At 44.1% G+C, this 27,245-nt stretch overlaps 1 protein-coding gene across 1 annotated transcript in view; it reads left to right on the forward strand.

Annotated features, from left to right (window-relative positions):
• Arhgap44 (Rho GTPase activating protein 44) overlaps positions 1 to 27,245 on the forward strand; it is a 131,027-nt gene that overhangs the window by 41,414 nt on the left and 62,368 nt on the right. Inside the window, exons 2-3 of the mRNA XM_038326443.1 lie at positions 22,225 to 22,264; positions 22,919 to 23,023. Coding sequence (XP_038182371.1) covers positions 22,225 to 22,264; positions 22,919 to 23,023 — 145 coding nt within the window. The remainder of the gene's footprint in view (positions 1 to 22,224; positions 22,265 to 22,918; positions 23,024 to 27,245) is intronic.

Raw genomic sequence — 27,245 nt, forward strand, 5'->3', positions numbered from 1 at the left:
GCATCAGTAGATTCGACCAGCTCTGATGAGAACCTTGAAAAATATTCTATCTCACCTGAATATGTTCAACGTAGTGGTGGCTTTGCTTTTGGTTGTTTCATAAGCAATAGCACAGCAGTTGTGTGGCAGGTCCTAAGTGGTCCAGCAAGGATGACACACGCAAGGCCATGTGTAGGTTCTGTTCAGATACTACACTGTGAGGGCCATGTGTGCCTGCAGGATGTGGAGAGCCTCCCTGGATCCAGGCCCCGTGGGTCTTGAGGAATGACCAATGAGATGTTGGTTTCTGATCATAGTGTCAAGGACACAGAAAAGGGAAGATCACATCTAGACAGTGGCGCTCTTCTCCCTTGACTCAATTATTTCCACATTTCTGTTTGCAGGATCCCAGAGCAGGCTTTCCCAGGGAAAATCTGCCAGTCACACAAATATACTGGGCATTTGTCATCTTCTGTGTCATAGGGTTGCATCCTGAAGACCTGTATTTACAAGCCTCTTCCCATTGGCCTTAACCATAAGTTTATTTTTACAGCTGTGCCCAGCCTCATGGGCCAGAAAGAGACCTTGGCAAGTCATTAAGTCTGTCCTCACACAGGAAAGAGGGACGTTAGCCCCGCGCGGGGCACTGTTCTTCAGGAATCCCGGAACATGCTGATCCGCCCTGTCACTCACTAGCTGCGATGACCCTGCGGCTCTGGCAAGGAAATGAGAGCTTGGGCAGAGGGATAGCATGGCCGGGGGTGGAGCACTTTGAACACCATTCTGCAGCTCTGTGCTGGTGATTATCTATGTTCAGATAACTGAGGTAGCGGTTGTAAGAAAGAGTGCAGAGATGCCTCTGTGTGGGCTGCCCCAGCTGGCCCCTGGTCCTTCAGTGAGTCCCTGGTTCGATCATCACAGTTGTAGAATGACACAGGATTTTTCTCTCGTTTCCTAGGCTGGAAACCCAAGCTCAAGATGCCAGTGGGGCTGTTGCCTCTGTGGCACCTCTTCCAGCTTGTGGGTGGAGTTTTCTCAGGCTCAGTGTTCTCTTTCTTTGTGCCCATCTGTCCCTGTCTCCTCTTCTGGTAGGGACTCCAGTGTCAGTGGATCAAGCTGCCACCCAAGCCTGCTCTTAATCATAGCTTTAAAGATGCTGCCTCGTAATATAGTCATGCTGAGGTACAGTTAAGTTGCAGGATAAGACTTACCCTTGGTGACAGCACTTAGGTAACACCAGCAGTATATACACACCATTGGGGAGAAAGAATATTCTTCCCCACCCTCTCCAACTAGCATAAATTGAGAGTGCATAAACAGTCTGAGAGGTATCTTAGATGCCCACAAGGGCAGGGAGAGAACTTGGTTGGTAAAGTGCTAGTGAACACGTGAATGTAACAGCCTGAGTTTACGTTCTTAGCCCCCACCTGGAAAAAGAAAAGCAATACATGCCTATAATCCCAGTACTGGACAGGGAGAGGCTGGAGGATCTCTGGGGCTTGCTGGCCATCTAGTGCTGCAGAGTTAGCGAGAGACACTGTCTCAAAAGGTACAGGGTGACCAATAGAGGAGCACATCCAGTGTTGACCTTTGCCTTCTACATGCATGCACACATGTTCACACACAGCCATATACACATATGCAAGCACATAAATATGTACACATACATGCAAAAACCTGTGTACATACCTATGCTACACACAAAATATATGCATACATAAGAAAAAATTACAAGGGCTTACAATGAAGCTTGGTGGTAAAGTGGTTGCTTGCTGTGTATAAACAAGGCCATGGGTTCAACCTCAGTTTTACATTAAATAAACAAACAAAAGAAACATAATTATTTAGAGAATGGAAGAATATGTGCCTAATAATTTAGTCTAATAAATGTCAGGGTATTTGAGGCTTAGCCATCTTCCCTCTGAGAAGGAGATATCAATCCAGGATTGGAAAACACTCCCGAGAAAGGCTCCTGCTGTCCGGCACTCTCAGAGAACAATGAAGAGCTTGTAGGATTTAGATTAGAGATTTAAGGTAATGTTCAGGTATTTTAGACACTGCGTAAGAATTCCCATTTTACAACTAGGTTTTGGGGAAATGATACAGTACTTTAAAGTTTCAGTACAAATTTTGTCCTTTGCTTATTAGTGACATGGTGTGCTATTTGTAAGTTGGTTTGTTCCTTATCACACCCATTGTGTAAGCTGTTCTTTTGATATTATTTTTTCTGCATGCCTATTTTTTTTAACTGTGACATCCCTGTCCCCCCCCCCCCCCCACACACACACAACTTGGCAGTCACCATCGTTACTGTTCCTTGTGTGTACGGGTACTGTGGGTACATTCTCGTCCTTGCACTCCTGTTCCTCCACCTGTCAGGCCACTGTTTTCTTTACCTTGCCATTGACACTCTGTAACCGTGGGACCTGTCCCTGTTCCTGGCTCCTGGCCGCCTTTGTCATTCACAGCACAATACACACACTGTTCATCTAGAGGAACTGGGAGTTTGAAAGCAGCGGAGGTCTGGCGGTTACCATGGCACGTACCTTAATCTGCTTTTTCTGCATATGCATATGTGGACCTTTTTTTAAAAAGGAGGTTTATTTATTTTTATTTTCTATATTTGAATGTGTGGCCTACTTGTATGTATGTGAACTGCTAGCATGTCTGGTACCTGCAGAGACCAGGAGGTATCCGCTCCCTTGGAACTGAAGTTACAGATGGTTGTGAGCCACCATGTGCATGCTGGGAAGTCTGTCTTAGTTAAGGTTACCATCGCTGTGATGAAACACAATTACAAAGCAGCTTGTGGAGGAAAGGACTTGTTCAGCTTGTGCTTCCACTTCACAGGTCATCATCAAGGGAAGTCTGGAGAGAAACTCAAGCAAGGCAGGAACCTGGGGGTAGGAGCAGGCAGAGGCCATGGAAGGATGCTGTTTACTGGCTTGCTCCTCACAGCTTGCTCAGCTTGCTAACCCAAGACCACCAGCCCAGGGACAGCCTCCCCTACAATGGGGTAGGGTGGGGTAGGCACTCCCTATTGATCACTAATTAAGAAAATGCCTTACAGCTGGATCTTATGAAGACATTTTCTTAATTGAGAGTTTCTCTTCTCAGAAGACTTTAGCTTGTATCAAGTTGATATAACGTGACACCCAGCACAGAACCAAACCTTGATAATCTGAAAGAGTGGCAAGTTATCTTAACTGCTGAGCCATCTCTCCAGCCCCTCTACCTTTTCGTATATATATATACTTGTGTGCCACCTTCCAAGTGAAAATGTTTTTTTTCACAGCTTTACATGTGAAAGAAATGACATTAAATTTTACCACTTAGCTAGAATAGACGTTCATGCGTTTAAGCTGTCCATTTAGGGTCTTTAAGTAAACAGACCTTTGTCCCCAGGCCTTCCTGTTGGGTTTAGTTCCTCTCCATACAGCAAATGACATGCTTATCCTTCTGCTGGCTTGCACACACCCATCATACATACATACACATAAGCAGACACACAGACACACATGGACATGAACACACATGCATGTGCACACACATTCACACACACACACATGTATACACTTTAGCATCATTTACTTCTTGCCAGCAATTCTCTTATACCACCCATAGACTTTTCATGCTCATTGCTTGAATAATGTGTGATTTTTTTTCACTCCTATTTAAACCTACCCAGGATGACCTAGTTTCTTTCGACAGGATTTAGTGAGCCATGATAATTGGGAGTCCTTCCATTCACCCACGACCCTCACTACACCTTTCTTTGTTCAGCTATTTCTCCCCTGCTCTCCCTCTTCCCTTATCTCCTCCCCTTCCCTTCCTCTTTCTTTCCTTTTTTTTTTTTTTTTAAAAAAATGTTTTTATACATGTAAAAAACAGATGGTTGCTATTCATTCTATCCTGGGATAATCATGATTACGTCTTCAATACATCATCTATACGTTCCTTCTGGAAGCCTTGAGTCAATTAGAACTGGGTGTGGTGGAATGTGCCTATAATCCCAGCACTCGGGAGGCTGAGGCTGGTGGATCTGAAGTTCTAGGTCAGCTTGTTCACGTAGCAAGATGCTGTTCAAAAGGACAAGCCAATGGATCTCTGTGAGTTCGAGACCAGCCTGGTCTACAAGAGCTAGTTCCAGGACAGGCTCCAAAGCCACAGAGAAGCCCTGTCTCGAAAAAAAAAACAGAAAAAAAAGAAAGAAAAAAAAGGACAAGCCAATGAAGCCATGTAAATGTTACCTACTGTCCAACATGTCTAACACGATCCCACATCATTCTTTTTGGCAGGATAGCTGAAATTAGAACATGGTTTGTATTGCAGGATTTCTCAGTACCTTTGATGTTTCAGTACAACTGTGTTAAATGGGGAACTCACATCCAGTCATTCCTTAACTCATTTCTCCACAGAATCTGTTTCCTCCACAGCGTCTTGAGGAGCTGTTCTTTCCTGGAAACTTTTTTGGGTTATCATTGTGACCAGCCACTTCCAAATATGTATGACACTTGTGACAATCAAGGTTTCCGTGGGTGGCATCGCTTGTTCCTCTGGGCTTATGAATAGATCAGAGCACCCGTTTTGGATCAGTTTGCCTGGCCCCTGCTTTGATTTTAGTCTGTTGAGCGTGAAATTAAAAGAAAATTTAAAAAGTCATGACTTGTACCCAGTGTCACTTATACAGTGCCTGTCACCATAGTGATTCATCTGTTGAATGTGGTGGAGAGGGCTTAGGCTGGGTATCAAGTGATATTTGTCTTGCATGTAGGAAGTCGAGGTTGAGACCCAGCTTTACACAGCCTGGTGCTGGGCCTCTTTGCTGGGGCCAGCGCCTCCTGTTGTTCACTGGAGCCTGGGGTGCAGCAGCACTCCCCTTGGCTACCTGGCCCTCATCTCTTCCGAGTCCCATGGGCCTTTTCCTCAAGTATGCAGGCATGCTCCACAGGTCTTAAAACCCCATCTGACCTTGACATTCTCAGCTTCAGCTCCTAGGAACAGACTCCAGCAGAGTGTCTTTAGTAGAGGGGCATGCTTGCTGTGCTGTCCTAGCTGCACAGCTCCGGGTCTTGGTCCTGATGCTTTTCCTTAGTCTGCCTGATGCTAGCTAGAGTCATCACTATGGGCAGCTGCCAGCACTGCCAGCAAGCTTGGCTGTATTTCCTCTGCCCTGGCAGGGACCGTGATGGCACAAGGTGAGGCTCTGATAGCATGGGTCCTAGGTGACCTCTGTGACCCTTTGCTTCTGAGTGCATTGTCCCTCTAGTGCTTACTATGCTGACTGCCAGCCCAGAGCTCTTGGTCTCAAGTAGGCACAGAAGGTTGGCATCCTCTGCCATGGCTGGTCCTCTTGCTCCCAGCCTTTGGGATCTAGCCACTCTGCAGAAGCCTCCAGCAGTGTCTCCTTGATATTGCTGCTGTGTTTGCTTCCCTATCTACCGCAGTAGTGGTTTGATGATGGCACAGCTTCATTTTCTGTGTCTTCTCCTAAAGATGGAGGTCAAAAGAGGGGAAGAAAAGACAGCTTAACATAACCTGTGATTGGCCCTAATGCTGCAGCACCAGGGGCCAGCTGAGCAATGAGCAGCAACTTGCCTACATCACCTAGAGAAGGATGTTTGCTAATCAGAATACACTCTTTGCTTGGTTCAGGCCAATCTCAACAGGCCCTCTGCTGGCAACCAGGAGAACTGCTACTACTCAGAAAGTAGACATGAATCATCTAGACATATATGATTAAAAACAATTTTTTTTTAAAAGTCTAATCCAAGCTGTTTTAATTCCTGAATTACGCCCTGGCAGCAAGCATCTGTGAAAGTCATGCAGCTTCCTTGGGGCATGCTTGGAGTGCAGAGCCACCATGCTGCCATGAGGGCAGTCTGACTGGTGGCTTGGCTGATGGCGTTAGTCAGATGGGAGTGAGTCAAACACTGTTTATTAAATAACTCCTATTCTCCCCTTACCCCCTTGCTGATCTTAGATGACAGTGCATCTGCCATCCACCAATCAGGGTCCCTTCCCAGGGGTTATCCAGTGGCCACATCAATATCTCTGATGAACATAGCCACAAAAATTCTCAAAAAATACTTAGAAACTAAGTTCAGGAACACAGCAAAAGTCTAGCAGCCATCATCAGGGTGGCTTCATCCCAGAGATGCAAAGATGACTTAATGCAATTAAATCAGTTATCTTTCAATAGAGTTATTTAGTTTCCGTGAGTTTGTGTACTTTCTATGTTTTCTGTTGCTTACTCACCCATGGTCTCATAGAACATAGGATGTGATTCCATTTTCCTAACATTTGTTGAGGTTTGATTTGCTTCCTAAGATGTGGTCAGTTTGGGAGAAATTTCCATTCACTACCGAGAAGAATGTGTGCTCCAGTGTTCGGGTAGACTGTTGTAGTTGTCTGTGAAGTCCACTTGAGTAATTGTGTCATTTAAGCAGAGAGTCGCTGTTTTGTTTTGTTTTGTTTCTTCCAGATAACCCTGGCTTTCATAGTCTTTATTGAAAGATCGTCTGTTATTCTGATGGGCCTGCGTTTATGTGTGACTTGATCGTTTTCTCTTGCAGCTGCAGTATCCTTTCTTTGTTCTGTACATTTAGTAATTTGACAATTATATAACATGGAAAGGTAGGGCTTTGTGGTCCTATTTGGTGTACTATATACCTCTTGAATAGTTACAGACATCTCTTTCGTTAGATTATGGATTTGTTCTTCTATTGAGCCAAGTTTTCTCTTTCTCTATATTTAGATTTGATCTTTTTTTTATAGTGTTCTGGAGTTTCTGTATGTTCTCTCTCTCTCTCTCTCTCCCTCTCTCTCTCTCTCTCTCTCTCTTTCTCTCTCACTCTGTGTGTGTGTGTGTGTATGTGTGTGTGTTTGTTTGTTTCACATTTTCTTTTGATGACATGATTTTTTTCTCTGCCTTGTCTTTAAGACCTGACATTCTTTCCTCCACTTGGCTCAATCTATTGCTAATATTTTCCTCTGAGGGTTTTTTTTTTTTGGTTTTTATTCCTAAATTCTTTGTTTCATGATTTATTTCATTTTGGGGTTTGGGGTTTCTTTTCTTTTCTTTTTTTTTCAAGTACTTTGCATTTTATTGTTTTATTTTAAAGCTAAATGAAAACAAAACTTTGTTAGGACATTCTCGTTGTAATTCACATTTTTTTTATTTTTCTCATTTTTTTTTATTCAAGATTTCCATCTCCTCCCCTCCTCTTCCCCCTTTCTTCCCCTCCCTTCCACCCATACCCCCACTCCACCCCTCTCCAAAGACAAAGAGCCATCAGGGTTCCCTTCACTATGTTAAGTCCAAGGTCCTCCCAGCTCCCCCTAAGTCCAGGAAGGTGAGCAACCAAACTGACAAGGCTCACAGTGAGCCCGTCCATGTTGTAGAGTTCATGTTCATTGCCATTGTCCTTGGTTTCTCAGTCCTCCTCCACCGTCAGCCACATTCAGAGAGTCCGGTTTGGTCCCCTGTTCCATCAGTCCCATTCTGACTGGACTTGGTGGTCTCCCGTTAGATCTGTCCCACCGTCTCAATCGGTAAAAGCACTCCTCGCGGTCCTGGCTTCCTTGCTCATGATCTCCCTCCTTTTGCTCCTCATCAGGACCTTGAGAGCTCAGTCTGGTGCTCCTATGTGGGGCTCTGTCATTTTCTCCATCCAATGCCAGGTGAAGGTTCTATGGTGATATGCAAGATATTCATGAGTATGACAATAGGATCTGGACATTTCTGGCACCCCCTCCTTAGCTGCCCAAGGAACTAGCTGGGGGCGTCTTCCTGGACACCTGGGAACCCCTCTAGAGATGGGGTTTCTTTTCATATATTGAATTGTTTTTATTATTTCATTCAATGGTTTGGGGTTTTGTTTGTTTGCTTGCTTGCTTTAATTTTTTTTTTTTTGAGACAGGGTTTCTCTGTGTAATAGCTCAAGTTGTTTTGGAACTCTCTTTGTAGGCCAGGCTGGCCTCAAAACTCACAGAGATCCACCTGCCTCTGCCTCTTGAGTTCTGGGAGAAAGGCATGCACCACCACCCGACTTCAACTGTGTTTTTATGATATTCATTTCAGCCTTTATTCATATCCTTCTTGAATTCTTTGAACATATTCATTACTGCTGATTTGAAATCATCATCTAAGTTACTTTTCTCAGGGTGTATTCATATTGTGGAAACCTATGGTCTTGGTCATTTATGTTGTTTGTTTTTGCAATGATACCTTGGAGTCTAGTTAGGTTGTTGGCAGTGTTTCTTTGTATGAAAGTTTTGCCTCCCAGTTTTTGAGTCTGGCACTCTACTTCCTTCTTATTCTTACTTCTTAGGTTGTACACCAGGTGTAAGTAACACTAAGTGCTTGTAACACTAAGTACATAGGGCTTAGGGTTCAATCTTGGGGCAATTCGGTGTTGATGTTTGAATATAAGGTATCAGAGTAAGACTAGGTGACATTTCTAATCCAAGGACCAATGATGTGGGAGTCCCTTTGTGTGCTGTGATTACCATTAATGAATAAAGAAACTGCCTTGGCCTGTTGATAGGGCAGAACTCAGAATTTAGGTAGGCAGGGAGGACTGGACTGAATGCTGGGAGAAAGAAGGGTGGAGTCAGAGAGATGCCATGGAGCCGCCACTGGAGATAGACGTGCTGAAACTTTGCTGGTAGGCCACGAACTTGTGGTGATGCACAGATTAATGGTATGGGGTAAATTAAGATGTTTGAGTTAGCCAGTAAGAAGTTAGAGCTAATGGGCCAAGCAGTGGTTTGATTAATACAGTTTCTGTGTGGTTATTTTGGGTCTAGCTAGCCAGGCAGACAAGAACAAACAAGCGGCCCCTCTTCCTACAGACCAGAGCTTCTATAGAGTCAGAAGTTTCTAAGTAAGTCCCTAGGAGTCTGGGGGAGTGCTTAGGACTTTTCTTCAGGCAGCAGGTATGGGTGGAATGGCAGCTAACATCTGATGGGAATGCTTGGCCTTCTGGTAATCATAGGATATAATGATCTCATGCTGCCTGAAGATGTGGATGGATTTGGTGGCACATATCTGAGGTCCCTATGAAGAGAGGAAAGGTCACCAGGTGATGAGCACTTTCTTTGTTGGGGTTTCTTATTGCTGTGAAGAGACACATGGCAACTCTTAAAAATGAAAAAAAATGTAATTGGGGTAGCTTATATGTTCAGAGATTTAGCCCATTATCATCATGGTGTTACATGGCACTGTCCTGGCAGAAATGGTGCTGGAGAAGTAGCTGAATGTTCTACACCTTATCTTACAGGCAATAGGAAGTAAACTGAGACACTAGGCATGACTTGAGCTTGTGTGAAACCTTAAAGCGTACTTCCACAGTGACATACTTCCTTCCAACAACATGACAATACCTACTCCAAGAAAGCCACACTTTCCAGTAGTGCCATTCCCTTTGGGGTCCATTTTCTTTCAAACCACTACATTCCACTCCTGGCCCCCAAAGTCTTGTAACTGTTGGAGGAGGCTGAGGCTGCTTGTTTGTCCCAGCCACCCAGAACTGAAATAATCACACAGAAACCATAGTAATTAAATCACTGCATGGCCCATTAGCTCTAACTTTTTGTTGACTGACTCTTACATATTAATTTAATCCATTTCTTTTAATCTGTGCATCGCCATATGGCTGTGGCTTACCAGCTAAAATTCTGTCTGGCTCTAGCGGGGCTACATACATGGCTTCTCCCAGACTCTGCCCTTCTTTCTTCCAGCATTCAGTTTAGTTTTCTCCACCTAGCTCTGTTCCCCTATAGCTCTGCTATTGGCCCAAAGCAATTCCTTTATTAGCCAGTGATATTCACAGCATATAGAGGGGCATCCTATATCATGTAGCCATATCATAATGTATTCAGTCTAACTTCAAAAGTCTTGAGCAGTCTTGTCATTATTTAACTTATTTAAAAGCCTAAAGTTCAAAGTCTCTTCTGAGGCTCATGCAATCTCTTAGCTGTAATCTTCTGTAAAATCAAAGTAAAAAAGCATATAACATACTTTCAATATATAATGGCACATGATATACATTACCATTCTAAAATGTAGGGAAGGGAGCATAGTGAGGAAATACTGGACCAAAGCAAGACTAAAAGCTAACTGGGCAAACTCCAGTTCCTATATCTCCATCTCTGATGTCAAAGCACTCTTCAGATCTTCAATTCCTTTCTGATTTGTTGACTATATACTTCTTTCTCTTGGGTTGGTTCTACTCCCTGTTAGCAGCTCTCTTTAGCAGGTATCCCACAGATCTGGCATCAACATCTTGGGGTCTCCAAGGCAACCCAAGCTTCACCTTCACAGCTTTATAAAATGGCCTCTCTAGGTCTCTGTTCAAGGATACACCTGACACATGCCTGGTCTCAGTAGCTTTTCTTGGTCACAAAGGCAAATTCCAAAGCCCCTTTCTTCTATCCTTAAAGCCAGAACCATGTGGCCAAAGCTGCCAAGTTCTGCTGCTTGCTGGAACTGGAACATGGACCGTTGTTTAATTACATCTTCACCAGCTTTCTGTTTTCCATGGTTTCTTTCACTGCCTAAGCTTCTGGGATTTTCTCTGTAGACCAGGCTGGCCTCAAACTCAGAGATATGCCAGCCTCTGCCTTCCCAGTGCTGGGATTAAAGGCTTGCATCACCACAACTGGCTCTACGCTTTTCTTTAATTTTTTTCACAAGTTGGAAATTTAGCTGGGTGGGATCTTGCCTTGAGGTCACTGCTCTCTTTATTCCATTTCTTATTCTGCTTATCTCCTTGAACACAGGATTTAACTCCATTCCTGATGCTCCGTTTCTCCTCAAATTGTTCTACATCTTGTACTTTTTTTCTTGCTCAGCTTGCTCCTTTTTACTATAAATCTTCATTAGAATTACCACTAATAACCACATTGCAGAGTCTATACTAGGCTATTTTGAGATTTCCTCTGCCAATGGAATTAATCCAAAACTGGTTTAGCCTCATGTCGGCTCTTCAGACAAGGGCAAAAGGCAGCCACATTTCTTACCAACATATTGCAAGAACAATCTCTCAGCAACAAACTAAAAGTCTTCTCTGAAACCTCTTGAGCCAGCCTCCCACAGTTCAAATCACTTCAGCACCACTGTCGTCCATGCTCCTGCTATTATGATTCATTAAACAGCATTTAGAGTGTTCAACTGCTTTTCTAACCCATAGCGCCAAGGTCCATATTCCTTCAAACAAAAGCATGGTCAGGCCTATCACCGCAACACCCCAGTCCCTGCCATCAACTTCTGTCTTAGTTAGAGTTTCTATTGTTGTGAAGAGACACCATGGCCATGGCAATTCTTATTAAGGAAAAACATTTAATTGGGGTGGCTTACATTTTACAGAAGTTTTTTATTTATTTATTTTAATAGTGGCATGCTGGCAGACATGGTGCTGGAGAAGTAGCCACCAAGTGTCCTATATCTTGACTTGCAGGCAACAGGAAGTAAACTGAGACACTGTGTGTGGCTTGAACATATATGAGACCTCAAGGCCTGCCTCTACAGTGACACACTTCTTCCAACAAGGCCATATCTACTCCAATAAAGCCATACCTCCTAATAGTGCTTTGGGGATCATTTTCTTTCAAACTACTACAGACACTTAATTCTCATTTAGTCTGTAGGGGCTAATGAAGTTGGTTGTGTGAGTCCTGAGTGCTTAACTAGAAAGGGGATGCCAGAGGGCAGACTGTGGGGATGAGTGGAGTTGTTGTGTGATTCTAGAGTCCCTGCATGGAGAGAGGAGTCCCAGCAGGGCTGGAAGGCAAGTGTAAGGCATTTGGCTTTCCAGCATCTGGGGATAGCACAGGTGGAATTGACAGAAGGAGTCTAATGTCCCTACCTGGGCACAGGCTTGGAGGATTAGCTGAAGGCCTGAATAGAGTACACAGTGTGTGTCTTAGGTCCCTAACTATAGAGGGGGTCTGGAGGGCTGCTGCAGGAATGGGTGGAATATGTAGTCTAAGTTCTCATGTGGAGGGAGGTTGGACTGCAGGGCTGTGGAATTGACCTTCCATGTTTCGGGTCTCTACCTGGAGTCAGGATGGAGTATAAACAGTGGGTATGGATAGAGTTGGGTCTTTATCTGGAAATGAGGTCCTGGAGGGTGGTTTGCACTGATGGGTGGAGTTGGCCGTGTAAATATAGGATCCTTACCGGGGATGTGGGCAGAGGTGTATTGTGAGGCAGAGTGGAGTTGGCAGCATATGTATAGTCCCTACCTGGAGGGACTTGAGAGCATGGGCACAGGACACTCAGTTCTTAGGCATCCTCACTGGGGTGTGTGGAATTGATGATGAGAATCTGAGGTACCTGCTGGAGACAGGGACCGCCAGGTAGATCATGGAGATCTGTGAAATTATTTTTAGAAATCCTTATTAATATTTTAAAAGATGTTTTGTGTGTGTATGTATGAGTGTGGTATGTTCACACGTGTGTCTCCCTGTGCAGTGGTGGGTGTGGAGTTTCCTGATCTATCTATCATGAGCTACTATTTCTTTGAGACAAAGTCACTGAACCCATAGCTGATGCCCTATAAGAAGAGGGATCCCCCTACTTCAGGTCCTCCCAGCACTAGGGTTACATGAGCATGCAGCCATGCCCAGCTTCTTGTTGCAGCTGCTGGAATCTGAACTCAGAGGTCTTCATGCTTATATAGTAAGTGTTCTTACCCGCAAAGCCATTTCCTTGGGTCTCTCATGAAGAGTTTTTGCTTATTTTTAAAATTAAAAAAAATATTCTTTGAAAGTTTCCTATATATTTATAATACATTTTGATTATATTAAGCCTCCATTCACCTTTTTTTATCTTCCTACGTACTCTGGAACCTTTCCCACCCCCAGCTGTTCCTCTAGTCCTTATGACATAGTGAGTTGGGTTAAGGTCGCTTTTACGTGCCTGGTTGTGGTGCAATTTATTGGATGTAGGTGACGTACCCATGGCTATACCCCTGAAGAAAAGGACTCCCTTGTATCAGAAACCATTAACTGCCCGCAGCTCCTCAACTAGGTTTTGGTGGTTGTATGGGGCCTTCCCTGAGTCACATGGGGATGTTTATGTGCACTCGTCTGCAGGTAACTATGGTTACCATGAGTTCCTGAGTGTAGTGGCCATGTCATATCCAGAAGATGAGTACATGGGTGGGGTTACAGATCTTTCTCTTTGGGTCTGGCAGCTAATAGTCACTTATGCTCAGCCCTTTGCACAGCTGTGAGTCTCTACATTGATCATCTCCCACTGGGGAAAAAAGGCGCTGGTCTGGTCGAGGCTGAGAGTAGCACTAAGCTATGGGTGTAAACACAGGTACTTAGAAGGCAGTTTGACAGCGTGGTCATGTAGTGGAACAACAGTAGAAGGTTTACCCTACCCCTCGGGTCAGTCACCAACCCCACCATGGGCTTTCAGTCAGGTTTACAGTAACAGGCATGAGTTCTCTTCTGTGCAGTGGGCCTTAAATCTAACCAAGCAGAGGTATTACCTCCTGCATTAGTAAGGACTCGCTAAAGGAACAGAGCTGATTGAATGAATATATAGATTGGCTTACAAGATGTGGTCTGGGAAGTCCAACAATGGCTGTCTCTTCCTGGAGAGGCCAAGAGTCTGGTTCTTTCTGTGAGGCCAGATGTGTCAGCATTCCCAATCCAGCGCAGAAGACCTGGGAAATTCCTGGAGACCTGCTGCTCTTCCGTCTCCGTCAGAAGCCCGGAGAAGCCGGTTCTACAAACATCAAAGGGATAGTACAGCATCAGGATGGAGGACGTTGTGAGCGAGGAGTGAGGGCAAGAAGGCAAAGAGCAAATTTCCTTCTTTCATGTCCTTTTATCTAACCTGCCCTCAGCAGGTCCTATCCATGTTTAGGGTGGGTCTTCCTACTTTAAATAACATGAAAAGCAAAGTTCTTACAAGAGTATACGGTTGACGGAAGAGTGTCTCTGTGTTACTTTCATTAATGAGGAAACTGCCTTGGCCCTTTAAGAGGATAGAAAATTGGGTGGGCGGAGCAGACAGAACAGAATTGTGGGAGAAAGGAAGCAGAGTTGGGGAGACGCTTCAGGCAGTCACCATAGTGAGTCGCCATGCTTCTCCTCTCCGAGATGGACACAGGTTAAGATCTCTCCTGGTAAGCCACCCCTCATGGTGCTACACAGATTACTAAATATGGGTTAAAGCAAGATGTGAAAAGTTAGCCAATAAGAGGCTAAAACTAATGGGCCAGGCAGTGTTTAAAAGAGTACAGTTTCCGAGTAATTATTTTGGGTAAAGCTAGCCCGGTGGCGGGACACAGCCCGCTGTTCCTTCTACATCCGGTAATCTCTTCATTAGTTAATTCAAGATACCATAAAACCAGCAACCTGGATTAGCTCTTACACCTCCAATAACATTCATGCCACTGCCACCCCAGTGGGTGCATTACGCCTGGAAGGTCGTTATTGCAGCATGCAAGGTCCACTGCTGGTTAGGGTCATTGGTGACTTTTATCCCACAGTAGCCCACATAATATATTTTAGCCATGAAAGAAAGTGACCAGAGAGAAAATTTCCAGGTCAGTTCCAATTTGACTTTTCTATGTCTAGCAACTGAGGAGTTTAGAAACAAGACTTTACCATCTCCTTAGGTCGGTCAACCAAGAAAAATGGCAATGGCCTGCATTGTTTAAGAGGCTCCTGGAGCCTTGATCTTAGTTACTGTTACCTTGCTATGAAGTGGTGCCTTGATCAAGGCAACTCCTAGAAGAGAAAGCATTTAGCTGGAAGTTTGCTTATAGTTTGGGGTGTTACTCCAAGATGATCCTGTCAGGAAGCAGACAGGCATGATACTGAGCAGTAGGTAAGAGCTTTATGTCCTGATCTGCATGCACTAGGCAGAGGCTGGGCCTGGTGTAAACTGACCCCCAGTGCCCCACCTTCTCCACCAAGACCAGGACATACTTCCTAATCCTTCCCAAGCAGTTCCACTACCTGGGGAGCCAAATATTTAAACATGTGAAACTGAGGCCCCCTAAGAGAGACATACATGGATCTAAACTACATGGAATGTAGAAAATGACAAAAATCCCCTGAGTAAATTGGGAGCATGGGGACCATGGGAGAGGGTAGAGGGGGAGGGCAGCAGAGAAAATATATAGCTCGATAAAAACAATAAAAAAATACCAAAAACAAAGTAGTTTTTGTTTTTCATATAGTTTTTCAGAAACCCTTAATTTTGGTTGCCCCCATTTCCTCCAATCTTTCCTCTCCCCAGTCTCCTCCTCTTTTCTCTCTCCCATCTCCTTCACACACCCCTTAAACCTTTCTGTCCCCAACAATCACATCTGTTCTACTGTCATCTTTGCCCTTGATATCTTTGCCTCATCTCTAATGTTTTTCCATGAGTGTATTAGTGATCTTTTAGGTTTAATTTCTTTGCTACATTAAATGAATTTTGAAATTAGGTTTTCTGAACATTTCCCAATTACGTTAGTTTCATTGTATTGATTTTATATCTAACCTACTTTTCCAGATAGATTATATAATCATTTCTTTATGCTGTTTAAGTTTACATTAAACCAATTTAATGCCAAATATGTCTATTTAGATATTTCCATTTTAGTTTTTAAAATCTATTTTAAGAGCAGATGTGCCTATACTGCCCTAGTAGTAAAACAGGAGCATCAGAACTCAAGGTCATCCTCAGCTACATTGAGGGTGTGTCTCAAAAGCAAGTAAATAAATAAACATATAAATCTTTGGTTTCCATTGTGCACCATTGGATAAAAGAATCTGCCTGCTTCTCAATTACATAAGAATACTTTTAACATTCTGCCAGGGATAAAGTGTATAACTACTTTTTAAAAGCCAAAGATTTTCCTTTTTGTATTTTTCATGACTATGCATTAGATTGTGTTAAATATTTCTCATTTATGAGATAGTCTTGGTTTTGACATTTAATTAAGCAGTATGATTAATTACACTGAAAGATTCCTGAGGTTAGACTCTGTGCCTTCTGACAGCTAATCTAACTTGTTTGCAGTGTGCCTGTTTATATTACAATGTCATTACCTAGATAAAATCCATACTTTTCCTTGTAGTGCCCTTTTCCAGTTTGGGAATTGTGATTTAAACGAGAAATGCCCCCCACCAGCTCCTGAGTTTGAACACTTGTTCCCTAACTTGGTGGTGTTATTTGGGGAGGGTGCGGAACCTTCAGGAGGTAGGACTGGCTAAAGGAGATGGTTCCCTAGGGACAGGCCTTCAGGTTTTAATGCTGGGCTCCCACCGCCTGTCTGTGCTTTGTTTCCTGACTGCAGATCCTGTGAGCAGCTGCCTCACACTCCCAGCTCCCTGCCTTCCCTGTCATGCAGTTGAGATATAATACGGGAATGAACTGATACTTGTTTTTATTCTTTCCCGATTATTTTTGAAATAGTTTGTGAGACTATATTTGGAGAGCCATTTTAAAGACAGTTTGGCTTTCTGTTTTCCTTTGGGAAAGATATATAGTTGCTGTCTGAATGGCTTCCTGTGTTGGTAGGACTGTTCATGCTTTCTATTGACTCGAGTCAGTTTTACTTTACTTTTGTTTTTCTAAGCCTTTGGTCCAGTTTGTCTGAATTTGTGAGTTTTGTCATTCCAGAGTCTCGTTTATCTTTTAACATTTGTGACATCTGTGTATGTTCTATCTTTTGTGTCCTTTCTCTCATTATTTTTCTTTACCAAGTGAATCTTGTAAAGATTTGCTTTTTTGTTAGTTCCTTCGAAGAGTTAGTTTACGTGTTTTTTTCCAATCTAATTTCTTCTTCTTTGCTGTTGTTTATTCTGTTTATGCTGTTTGAGTAGTGTTGCATCTCATAAAATAAGCAGCTGAGAGTGTGTACTTTAAGTGCCACTTTGCTGATATGATGTATTTTGCTTCTTAATTCTAAATTTTTAATTTTTTAAAACACAAATTATTTTAGACCTGTGTGCTATTTAGAAGTGTTTCCAAATTTGCAGTTCAGGGGAAGCAGGATGGACAGGGCTTGTATCACAGGCTGGCTTCCAACTTCCTTGGGTAGCTGAGGATAACCTTGAATTTATCATCTTCCTCCGTCTACCCACTCACTGCAGGGATTACAGGTGTGCACCACCACTCCCAGTGTCAAGGATGGAATCCAGGGCTTTGCGCATGCGAGACAAACACTCTAGCAACTGAGCTATAGCCCAAGCAAATGTGTTTCCTTTCTCATTTCACCTTGCTCTTTATCGCAATATAAAGTATTGGGGTAGAGAACATTGCCTGGCCTTTCACATCTGTTAAGAAGTGTTTCACGGACTCATCAGCTGGAGTTTCTGGAAACAAATTCTTGCGCTCATGAGCAGAGATCCTCCTCTTTACCACCAGAGATTATGTATACCCGTTAGATACATCCTGCTTTATGGTTTCAAGCCCCCTGTATCTTCATTATTTCTCTGTAATAGAATGGTGATGCCTGTTGTTATCCCAACATGTTTATACCTTCCCAAAGTTTTCTCAGGTTTGACTTGTTTACTTTCTGATCCTTAGAAGTGAATTATTTTTTTATCATTGCATTCATTCCTCTCTCCTAAAGTCAATAAGATAAATTAAAAATAGCTGGAGATGTAGCTCGGAAAGAACATGCTTGTCTAGCATGGCTGAAACCTCAACTCCCATCTGCAGCTCTGCAGATAAACAGCAAAGGGGAATTTCCTTGCTATTTCCCTCCCAAGTCTGGTATTTTAGAAGTAAATTTGTATGTGTGAGCATGTGTGTGTGTGTGTGTGTGTGTGTGTGTTGTTGTTGTTGTTGTTGTTTTCCTTTTGCTTCTCAAGTTTCTTCCTCCTGTTAGATCTTTTCTGAGTAGCACTGAGCTATCTTTGAGCTAGATTTTTTAAAATCTAGGCTGTATATCTTTGGATTTTTCCCCTAACCCCACTTGCTACCTCTGGCAGGTGAAGGAGCTGGCCCTACCCTATATCAGCTACAGCACACAGGAGAACAGGATCTGCACCCCACACTAGAACTGACCTTGTTATTGGGGTTACAAGTGAGCCAACCATGGGGCAGGAGAGCTGACCTCGCACCACCTCTTATGCCTCCTACATCACTCAGGAGAGAGGGCACTGTACTTTGCCTAGGCCAAACTCATATTGCCCTTGGCCCTGGCAATATGAGTGAGGGGGACCTAGATCTGAGGGCCTCAGAGCAGGAGAACTGGCCCCCTCCTTGCTGCAGACTGCTTTGGATGAGATAGCTGAGGCCCTGCTGAAGAGCTTATCCGGGTAGTGAAGATGAGGGAAAGCTAATGAGCTGACCAACCCAGTTACCACTCAGGCCCAGAACCAGAACTTTGAGTTGCCCCACCCCAGCATCCACTGAACCTATGAACTGTTGGAGCATGTGAAGGGGACAAACCTAGAGATCCAAAACAACAGAATCTCCATGACACAGGACAACCACAGGATAAAAGAAAATGCGATCTTTGAGTTTTTAACTGGAGTGTTTCATCTGAGCATGTTTTCCGATATAGTAGATATCACGTGACATATATAACTTTTGCTTTATTTTTCTGTTTTCCTTCACAGCTATTGTTTTCCTTTGTTTCAATGTTCAGCTTTACTCTAGTTATCTTTAATTACGTAGCCTCTGGTAGATCCATATCCTACTTCTTCCCTAGCAGGGATGCTCTTGAATGTTCACTGTGTTTCAGCTTAATTAAGAGAATCATGGTGATCGATCACTTCAGCCTTGCTGAAGAATGATGCCCGCAACTTAGAAATTTGCCCAGTTCCTTCTCCTCCTGGACTTCTGGGATACTGTCTGGTATCACTTTCATGTCTAAAGAGATTTCTTCTTTGCTTTTAAAACTTTAAGTATGTTGCCTTGGCCGGGCGGTGGTGGCGCACGCCTTTAATCCCAGCACTTGGGAGGCAGAGGCAGGCGGATCTGTGAGTAGGCCAGCCTGGTCTACAAGAGCTAGTTCCAGGGCAGGCTCTAAAAAAAAAGCTGCAGAGAAACCCTGTCTTGAAAAAAAAAAAAAACCAAAAAAAAAAAAAGAAAAAAAAAGTATGTTGCCTTGGTAGTATGTGAGTCTTAGTGCATATGCTGATCTGTGCAGCCATCACTGCCAACAAAATTCCACACTCTTCTCTCATAGCTGGGTGGGGTTACTGAGGCAGGTGTATCTTGGTGAGTTCAAGGCCAGCCTTGTCTCCACAGCAAGATTCAGGCCAGTCAGAGGTACAAAGGGACTCTGTCTCAAACAAAACAAACAGACAAACCCCCCAAACTTTCCTATGCTGCCCCATCACAGGCAAACCTGCCCCAGCTCCATCCTAGGAGTTATCATCAAAGTTGTTGTTTCCAGCCTTGTAATTGAGTTTTTCCCAGAATGCTCTCTGTAAGTAGACTCATTGTCTTTTTTTTTTAAAGATTTGTTTATTTATTATGTATGCAGCAGATCTCATTATAGATGGTTGTGAGCCACCATGTGGTTGCTGGGAATTGAACTCAGGACCTTTGGAAGAGCAGGCAGTGCTCTTAACCTCTGAGCCATCTCTCCAGCCCCAACTCATTGTCTTTGTAACCCTTTATGATTGGTTTTTGTGCATAGAGGGTATGCTTTGACCTTGAACTGAGTGTTGGCATGTGTCAGCATTCCACCCTCGTGGCTGGGTAGCATTCTTAAATAGTAGAAATGTTCTGAACCTCGTCACCTGCTGGAGGACAGAAAAATTGTTCTAGATTTGGAGCATTCATAGGTGTGTTTATGTGTGTAGGATGTGGGAAGCTCATTTCTCTGATGCACCACTGCCAGGTCACACGGCAAGTGTATATTCAATTTTATAAGGAACTGCCATTGATTCTTTACTGGCTTGAACTGTTCTATCAGGCCCATCCCCCTAGCAACTTGTGGGCTTTTCAAGGTCAGATTCTTTAGAGCTTGAAGTGGAGAGAGAGAGAGAGAGAGAGAGAGAGAGAGAGAGAGAGAGAGAGAGAGAGAGAGAGAGAGAGACTGACTGCTATCTGCTATCTTTCTTGGTCATATTTTATTTATTATTTTTGTCTCTTTTTTTTCAGTAGCAGGGATAAAAAACCCAGGCTGCCTGTCAGGCCAATGCTGTACCACTGAACTATTGCCCCAACTCTGTGCTTATTTTATTAGAATTTTTTTCTTATTACTAACTTGAAAAGTTCTATATATAATTTCCATGTCATTCCTTTATCATGTGATGTGCAAAATATTTCTCTTTATGGGTTTCCTTTTATCTCTTAACAGGTTTTTTCATAGAGCAAAAACTTTTCATTTCGCTAGAAGTCTAACGTACCAATTCTTTTTCTTTTATGCAGAATGCTTTTAACGTTATCCCTTAGAGCCCACAGCTCTAATGAAGGTCACAGATATTCCTCCCTCTACTTGAAAACTCCATATTTTTATGTTCTATTGAAACCTATGATCTATTGTGATTAATTTGTATAGATTGTACAGAGCCAGGATCCGCACCTTTGCCTATTGTGTTCCATGACAGTTTGTTAGATTCTTTCTTCTCCTTGAATAGTCTTTGTTCCTTTTTCAAGATTACTTGGTCATGAGTCCAGATCTATTTCTGGCTGGTACATTCTCTCCTTTTGCCAATGCCATCCTCCTGATTATTTAATTTTAAAGTCTGATCATGTGAGTGCTAGAACTTAATTTTCTTTCTAGGGATGCAGTAGTCATTTCCCCTTTTCTGCATGTCACTGTCCACGTTGGAGTTGGTTTCTTTATCTCTACCGCCGGTCCTGATGTAGCTCCAGGGTTGCATGCCTGTCTGAGGTCAGTTTACGGAGGAATTGGTATCTTCACTCGGTTGCGTTCTCTAGTTCACAGACATTCTATGTCTCTCCACTTGACTTTTAGATATTCTGTGATTTTTTTTTTTTCATAAGCACTCTGTAGTTTGCTGGTGTGTCGGTTACATTTCTGTTGCTGTGATAAAACACCATGACCAAAGCACCTTATAGCAAATTGTGCTTGTGGTTCCGGAGGGTTAGAGTCCATGATGGCGGAGCGAAGATGTGGTGGTAAGAGAAGGAAGCTGAGGGCTCACATGTTGATCTGCGAGTATGGAGCAGAGAGAGCAAAATGTCACAAGTCTTTAAGCTCTCCAAGCCTACCTCCAGGGACATACTTCCTGTGGCAAGGGCATATCTCCCAAACTACCCAACAGTACCACCAGTGAGAATCGACTACACATCTGAGCTGTGGAGGGCATTCTACTTCAAATCACCACATACAGCTTGCAGGCTCTTTATAAGTTTGGATAGACTGACAGCAAAGAATTTAACCTTTTGGAACCGTTACAAAGAGTATTTTCAAGGGTCTGTTACTAGTATGTGGAGAGAGTTTATGTTTGTATATTTCTCTCATTTAATGCAGTCTTGCTGAGATTCTTTTTTGCTTGGTTTTGGGTTTTTGTTTTTTGGACAGGGTCTCACTATGTAAACTATGTAGTCTTGGCTGACCTACAACTCTGTGTAGATGAGACTGGCCCCAAACTCAGGGATACACTTGCCTCTGCTTTCTGAGTGCAAGATTAAAGGCATGTGCCACCATGTCTGACTTGCTGACTTTTTTGATGGGGAGGCATCTCATTTTCTTGTCTTTTTTTTTTTCTGCATTGATTATGCCAGCTGCAACTAGAGACCTAACACTTGAAAGTCAAGCCATGACCAGAGTCTCTTTATTCATTGCTAGGATTTAGTACTGGTTTGGTGTTTGCTGTTTATGAATTGCACCATTGGATCCTACTATTTTTGTTTGCTCTTATGGGCAAACCTGAATGCATGGGTGTGATAGTCTTCTTAAGAAAAAAAATATTAGAAGTCTGTTTGTTGTCCTCAATACAGGTCCAAGTCTGTGGTAGGACACTCTGGAGAACCTTGAGCTTTATGCTTTGCTGGCATGCTAGTTAGTGTTTCTGGAAGATTCTAGAATTGTCTTTATCTTCTCCTATTAAGAGTTTCTGGTACTCTTGTCTGTGTCTCTGGAGTTGCTGGAAAGAACAGTGGAATTTGTCCTTCAACTGTGTTCTTACCTAAGTCTGTATATAGGTATGTGTGTATGCACTAACATTTACATAGGAATGTGTATGTATTAACCTATGTATGTATATAAATGTGTATTAACGTGTACATGTGTATGTGCATATGTATAAATGTATGCCCACATTTGCTGACTGTTTTCTCCATCTTCCCTCTAGGGCAGAAAAGACTGAAGTTCTGAGCGAAGACCTTCTCCAGGTGGGTTGCCACTTACCTTGCCTGCCAGACCCTGAAGATGTTTTCCTCTGAAATGGAGCCATTTCTCTGTTTAGTTTCCATGCCTCTGCTGCTTCCCTACAAACTATTAGGGGTTGAAACTCTGTTGTTTCTAACAGTGCTTTCCATTTTGGCTCCCCGGAGATGCAAGCCCACATCCATGGTTTTAACCAGCTGCGTATTAAAAATACTGGGGTAAACTGCTTCTGTACTGAGCATGTGCAGACTTTCCTTCCTGCCATTCCCTAAATAAGGCAGTGTTGTAGCTGTTGCCAAGGGGTTTACATTGTATAAAGCACAGTGAGTAACCCAGAGACGATTTCAGATACACTAGGGGAGGTCTGTGGGTTGTATGCAAATATGTTTATTTAAGCATTTTTGTGGCTTGATGTTTGAGGGTATCCAGTGCTAGTCTCCCTAAGGTACTGATTTGGATAAGATTCTTGGGGGAAAGATTCATAGAGTATCAGGGGAGCACCCAAGCTGGTCACCCCACCCAAGTTGTGGTCACCCCACCCCCGCTTCAGTTCTCCAATACGAGGCATTTTCTGTCCAGAAATTCTTGCCTTTCTGGTAACAGGTCACTATTGTCCACTCCTGCCCTCTGTCTCACTGTGCCTCCCACTGTCGGTGCAGGTAGAGAAGCGCCTAGAACTGGTGAAACAAGTGTCCCACAGCACACACAAGAAGCTCACCGCGTGTCTACAGGGCCAGCAGGGAGCAGAGGCTGACAAGCGCTCGGTAAGTACCCTCTGCTGAGCCCAGGCAGCTTAGATCCTGTGTCCTGGCACCCAGCATCCCACCCCCAGGGCAGTTGCTTGCTGAGGCTACTCTTGTGTCTACAGCTCAACCAAGCAAGCCTCGGTGCTTGTTTCTGCTGCAGGGGAGTTTTTGCTCTTTAACCCTGCCTGAAGCATCACCCTCACCAACCAAGCTGAGGCCCCGTTCCTGGGGCAGATACCCCTAGGATGTCAAGACCATGCTTAAGTGGTTAAGAGCCTACCTCTGAGGGAGTGTTCCCCTCCAAGGACACCTTTCATTGATTGAGCTCCATCATGGATTATATTTACCTTAGTCGTATCAATGGTCCACAGAAGACAGTCTACCTTGACTTCTGAGGTTTCCAGGGACCTAGAAAAACCCTTGGAAGTGGTTTCCACTGTGATGAGGTGACAGAATGCCTGCTGGGTAAAGCACTTCGATGCCTTTCTTTTGAACTGATTTCGGTAACAGCATCGTGAATGCCCTGGTACTCAGCAGTGAGTGGTATAAATACTTTTTTTTATCTTTCCTTTTCACCCCTTCCTCTCTCAGTTCCACAAACAAGCAAAAGATACTTTTACATGTGTGGGGGTGCGTGTGCGCATGCATGCGTGCATGTGTGCATGCGTGTGTACGTGCATGTATGTTTGGGGGAGTTCACATTGGGAGTGGTGCATGTGTACCTTAGGTATTGTTCCTTAGAAACCATCCAACCATTCTCTCCTTTTTTCTTGTTTGTCTGTTTGAGACAAGAGACTTTCCCTGGTTTGAAACTTACCAAGTAGGTCAGGCTTACTGGCTACCAAACCCTAGGGATTTGCCTATCTCTGCTTCCTAGCACTGGGATTATAAGCATGCATCACTACACCTGCTTTTATTTTTATTTTTTTTTTTTAAAAAAAGGTTCTGGGAATTGAACTCAGGACCTTTTGTTTGCCAGGCAAACACTGGAGCAATGATGTTTTATTATGGGTATTTTGCAATCTAGGATGGTATTAGTTAGTATTGATTTGTCAGCTTGACATCATCTAGAATGATCTGGGAGATGGTGGGCATGCTTGTGGGGGTTATCTTAGTTCTACAGAGGTGGGAAGACCTGCCCACCATGGGAGGCACCATCCCCTGGGTGAACTCATGGGCTATAAATGCAGCAGTAGCATGCATTGCTGTCTATTCCTGACTGTGGTGACCATATGCCCAGCTACTTCAAGCGTCTGATGTGGATTTTCCTGCAGTGATGGACTATAAATGCCCTGGAACTGAGAGCCAAATAAACCCTTTCTCTCTTAAGCTGTGTTTGTCAGAGTGGTTCTCACTGCTCTAGGAGTGGTGTCTAAGACAGATGGCCTCTCTTCCGTTCCTCCTCCTTAAATTTCCGTCTGTGTTTGGTGTCTGTTGGATTAGTTGTGCTGGCTTCTGTTTGCCGGGGTCTCCTGGGGCCCCTGCTTATGTTAACCTTGGCTGTTGAGAGTCACAGATGAGTACCCTGGACTGAAGAATGTGCCCCATGTTTCCTTCGGTCTCCACACAGATGCCAACACCAATTGCTCAGCCCTCACTTTCTTCCTCTCTTCTCCCAAATACTTAGTGTTTTGGATTTCAAATATTTAGAGTTTTGGGATATCTGTGAGCCCATAGTGAGCTACCCTGGGGCTCAGACATAAGTCTAAACATGAATTCATTAGTTTCATGTCATTTATTGCACACAGCCTGAAGATGATGCTATTTAATAATTGGGTGCATCTCTGTTTTCACTGCAAGCTGTCACATGTGGCCAGGTGTGGAACTTTCACTGGTGGCTTCTGGTCGATGCTCAGAATGTTTCAGATTTTGGAGCACTTTTGGGTTTTAGAGATTGCAGATTGGAGATACTCAAACTCTTATTTTCAATAGGAATCCCTTGTGTGTGATATAAATAAAACCTCAGCTCTGGAAAATATCTTTAGACATAATCAAGCATGTGTCAAGAGTTTCAGTAGGATGGCCCCAAATAGTCCTAAAGAGGAGCTTGCAAAATGCCTTTGGATGTGAACTCCCTTGATCAATGGTGGTCTACTATGTTACTTGGGTTGCTGTTCCAGATAGGGACCTGGAGCTCAGGCAACCTTTGACCCACATCCTTTCTTTTGCTGCAGTATAACTGATTCCAAGTGTAGTATATTTTTCTGCCAAGAGTCTCATCTGAGGGTCAAGTGGGATGACACACACCTGTAACTTCCACACTCTGGAGGTGGAAGAAGGATCATGAACTCTGGGCTAGCCTTGGCTACATAGTCAGTTTGGGGTCCGACTGGCTATGGGAGACCCTGTTGACAAACAAAACAAAAGGGAAGAGTTTAATTTTAATGTTACTGCGGGAAGCTTGAAACCAGCCTTGGAGGTTGACAGCAAAATGACACCAACTTAATTTCCTGGGCGAAGACAGAATTTCCTAATGTGTGGAGTTTTAGCTGGGTTGGGAGTTCTGCCAGTTTCATTCAGTGAGCAGACATTGACTTATTCCTAGAGCCTTTGAGGTATGTCCTAGCCAACAGATCTGAAGGCAGGTACATGGGGAGAAGGGTTGTCACTCAGCCCCTGGAAGCAGGGGCCATGCCGGGCTTCCTGGAGATGTATAGGGGCAGCACTGGGGGTGACTAGGAAAAAAAGAACAAATGTTTGAGAGCCCATGTCTGTCATATAGGGTAGTGTATATGTCAAGAAGCATGTTCAGCTGGGCCTCTGTCCTGGAAGGTCCAGGTTGGAGACAAGCAGGTGCTATGATGGGCATCAAGTACATGGCTTGTCTCTTAGTGCTACAGAGCGGATTACTAGGAATTCCATGGTAGGAAATGGGCTTGTGGTGGACACACACAGGAACATCAGACCAGAAGGATGCAGAGCCAGGGAAAAGTGAGACATCCCTCAGAAACAAAAGTGTGTTGAAAGCAAATAAACCCCAGAGAAAGAGGAGGGAGGTGGCATAAGCAGGGGCTGCAGGGGTTTGGGTTACACCTGACAGGTCAGGACTAGAACTTAGACCTCATCCTTAAGAGGTGCCCTGGCATCCCATTTGCTCACCACAGTGGGCTTGGTAGAAGGGAGGCCCAATTAGACACATATGACCATGATCTAGGTGAGATACCTGGGAAGACCGGAACTGGAAAGGCCAGCAGGCCTAAAGGATGCTGCTGGCAGAGCACCCCGACTCGGCTTTACATGAATAAGGAGTGCCAGAAAAGAGGGGCCTGGTTGACCCCTGACTCTTACAGCTGAGATCATCACCCACAGGGAAGTAGGAGCTGAGAAGACTTGTGGACTCTGAGTCAGGAACCCAGAACCTGCAATTTTGGAAGCCCTCCTGGGAGAGTCCAGCAAAGATCTACCCACTGGCTCAGCCTCTATCCCAGATGGCATTCTTTATTCTTCCCTTTCTAGAACCCTCAGTCAGGCTTCCCGGAAGCCCTCCTGGCTCTTCCTCTGTGAATTTCTACTTCCCTGCGTTGTGCACCACTCTGGTCCCTGAGGTCATCATTCAGTGGTGGTTCCCACACTCTCCTCCCTCTTCATATTCCATCTCCTGCTACCTCCCAGACAGGTATTGAACATGGGCCTCAAATGAGGCCACTGTCCCTGCTGAGTCCCAACAAAGGGCTCTCCCATCCACTGTGGAGCAGAGTTTGGACTCCGTCACGAGTCTTCTGTCCCTGTTTCCGAGCTCAGCTCTTGCTCCATCTTCCTCTCCTCCTTCTCCAGCCGCCCTGATGTATTTCTGAGAGCAGCATCCCTGCCGCAGCCCTTGAGTTTGCTTTGGCCTCTGCATGCCGTTCTTTCCAAGCATTTCAGGCCAGTGACTTTTAGTCATTGCTCTTCCCTATCTCCACCTTTATCATCAAAGAGACTCCAGCCACCCAGGACACAGGCTTCCTCGTCTCCCACAGCCCATCATTCTGCCTCATTTTCTTCATAGTGCAGATTGGTGCCCAAAGTGCCATGATCACTGATCTCTGTCACCGATAACCAAGCTCCATGGGAACAGAGGTCTGGTCTCCACCAGCTGTGTTCTCAGTGCCTAAAACAGGCCCTGCCACATGGTAGGCGGTGATAAAAATAGACCTATGTCAGGAACAGATAGTCCATGAGTATTTGAGGCACAGGATCTGCCTGACACACTAGCCCACCAATTTAAAATAACAGGCAATTTAGTGAGAGGGCTCTGAGG

The sequence above is a fragment of the Arvicola amphibius genome, chromosome 4, assembly GCF_903992535.2.
Source record: "Arvicola amphibius chromosome 4, mArvAmp1.2, whole genome shotgun sequence".
Classification (NCBI taxonomy): domain Eukaryota; kingdom Metazoa; phylum Chordata; class Mammalia; order Rodentia; family Cricetidae; genus Arvicola; species Arvicola amphibius.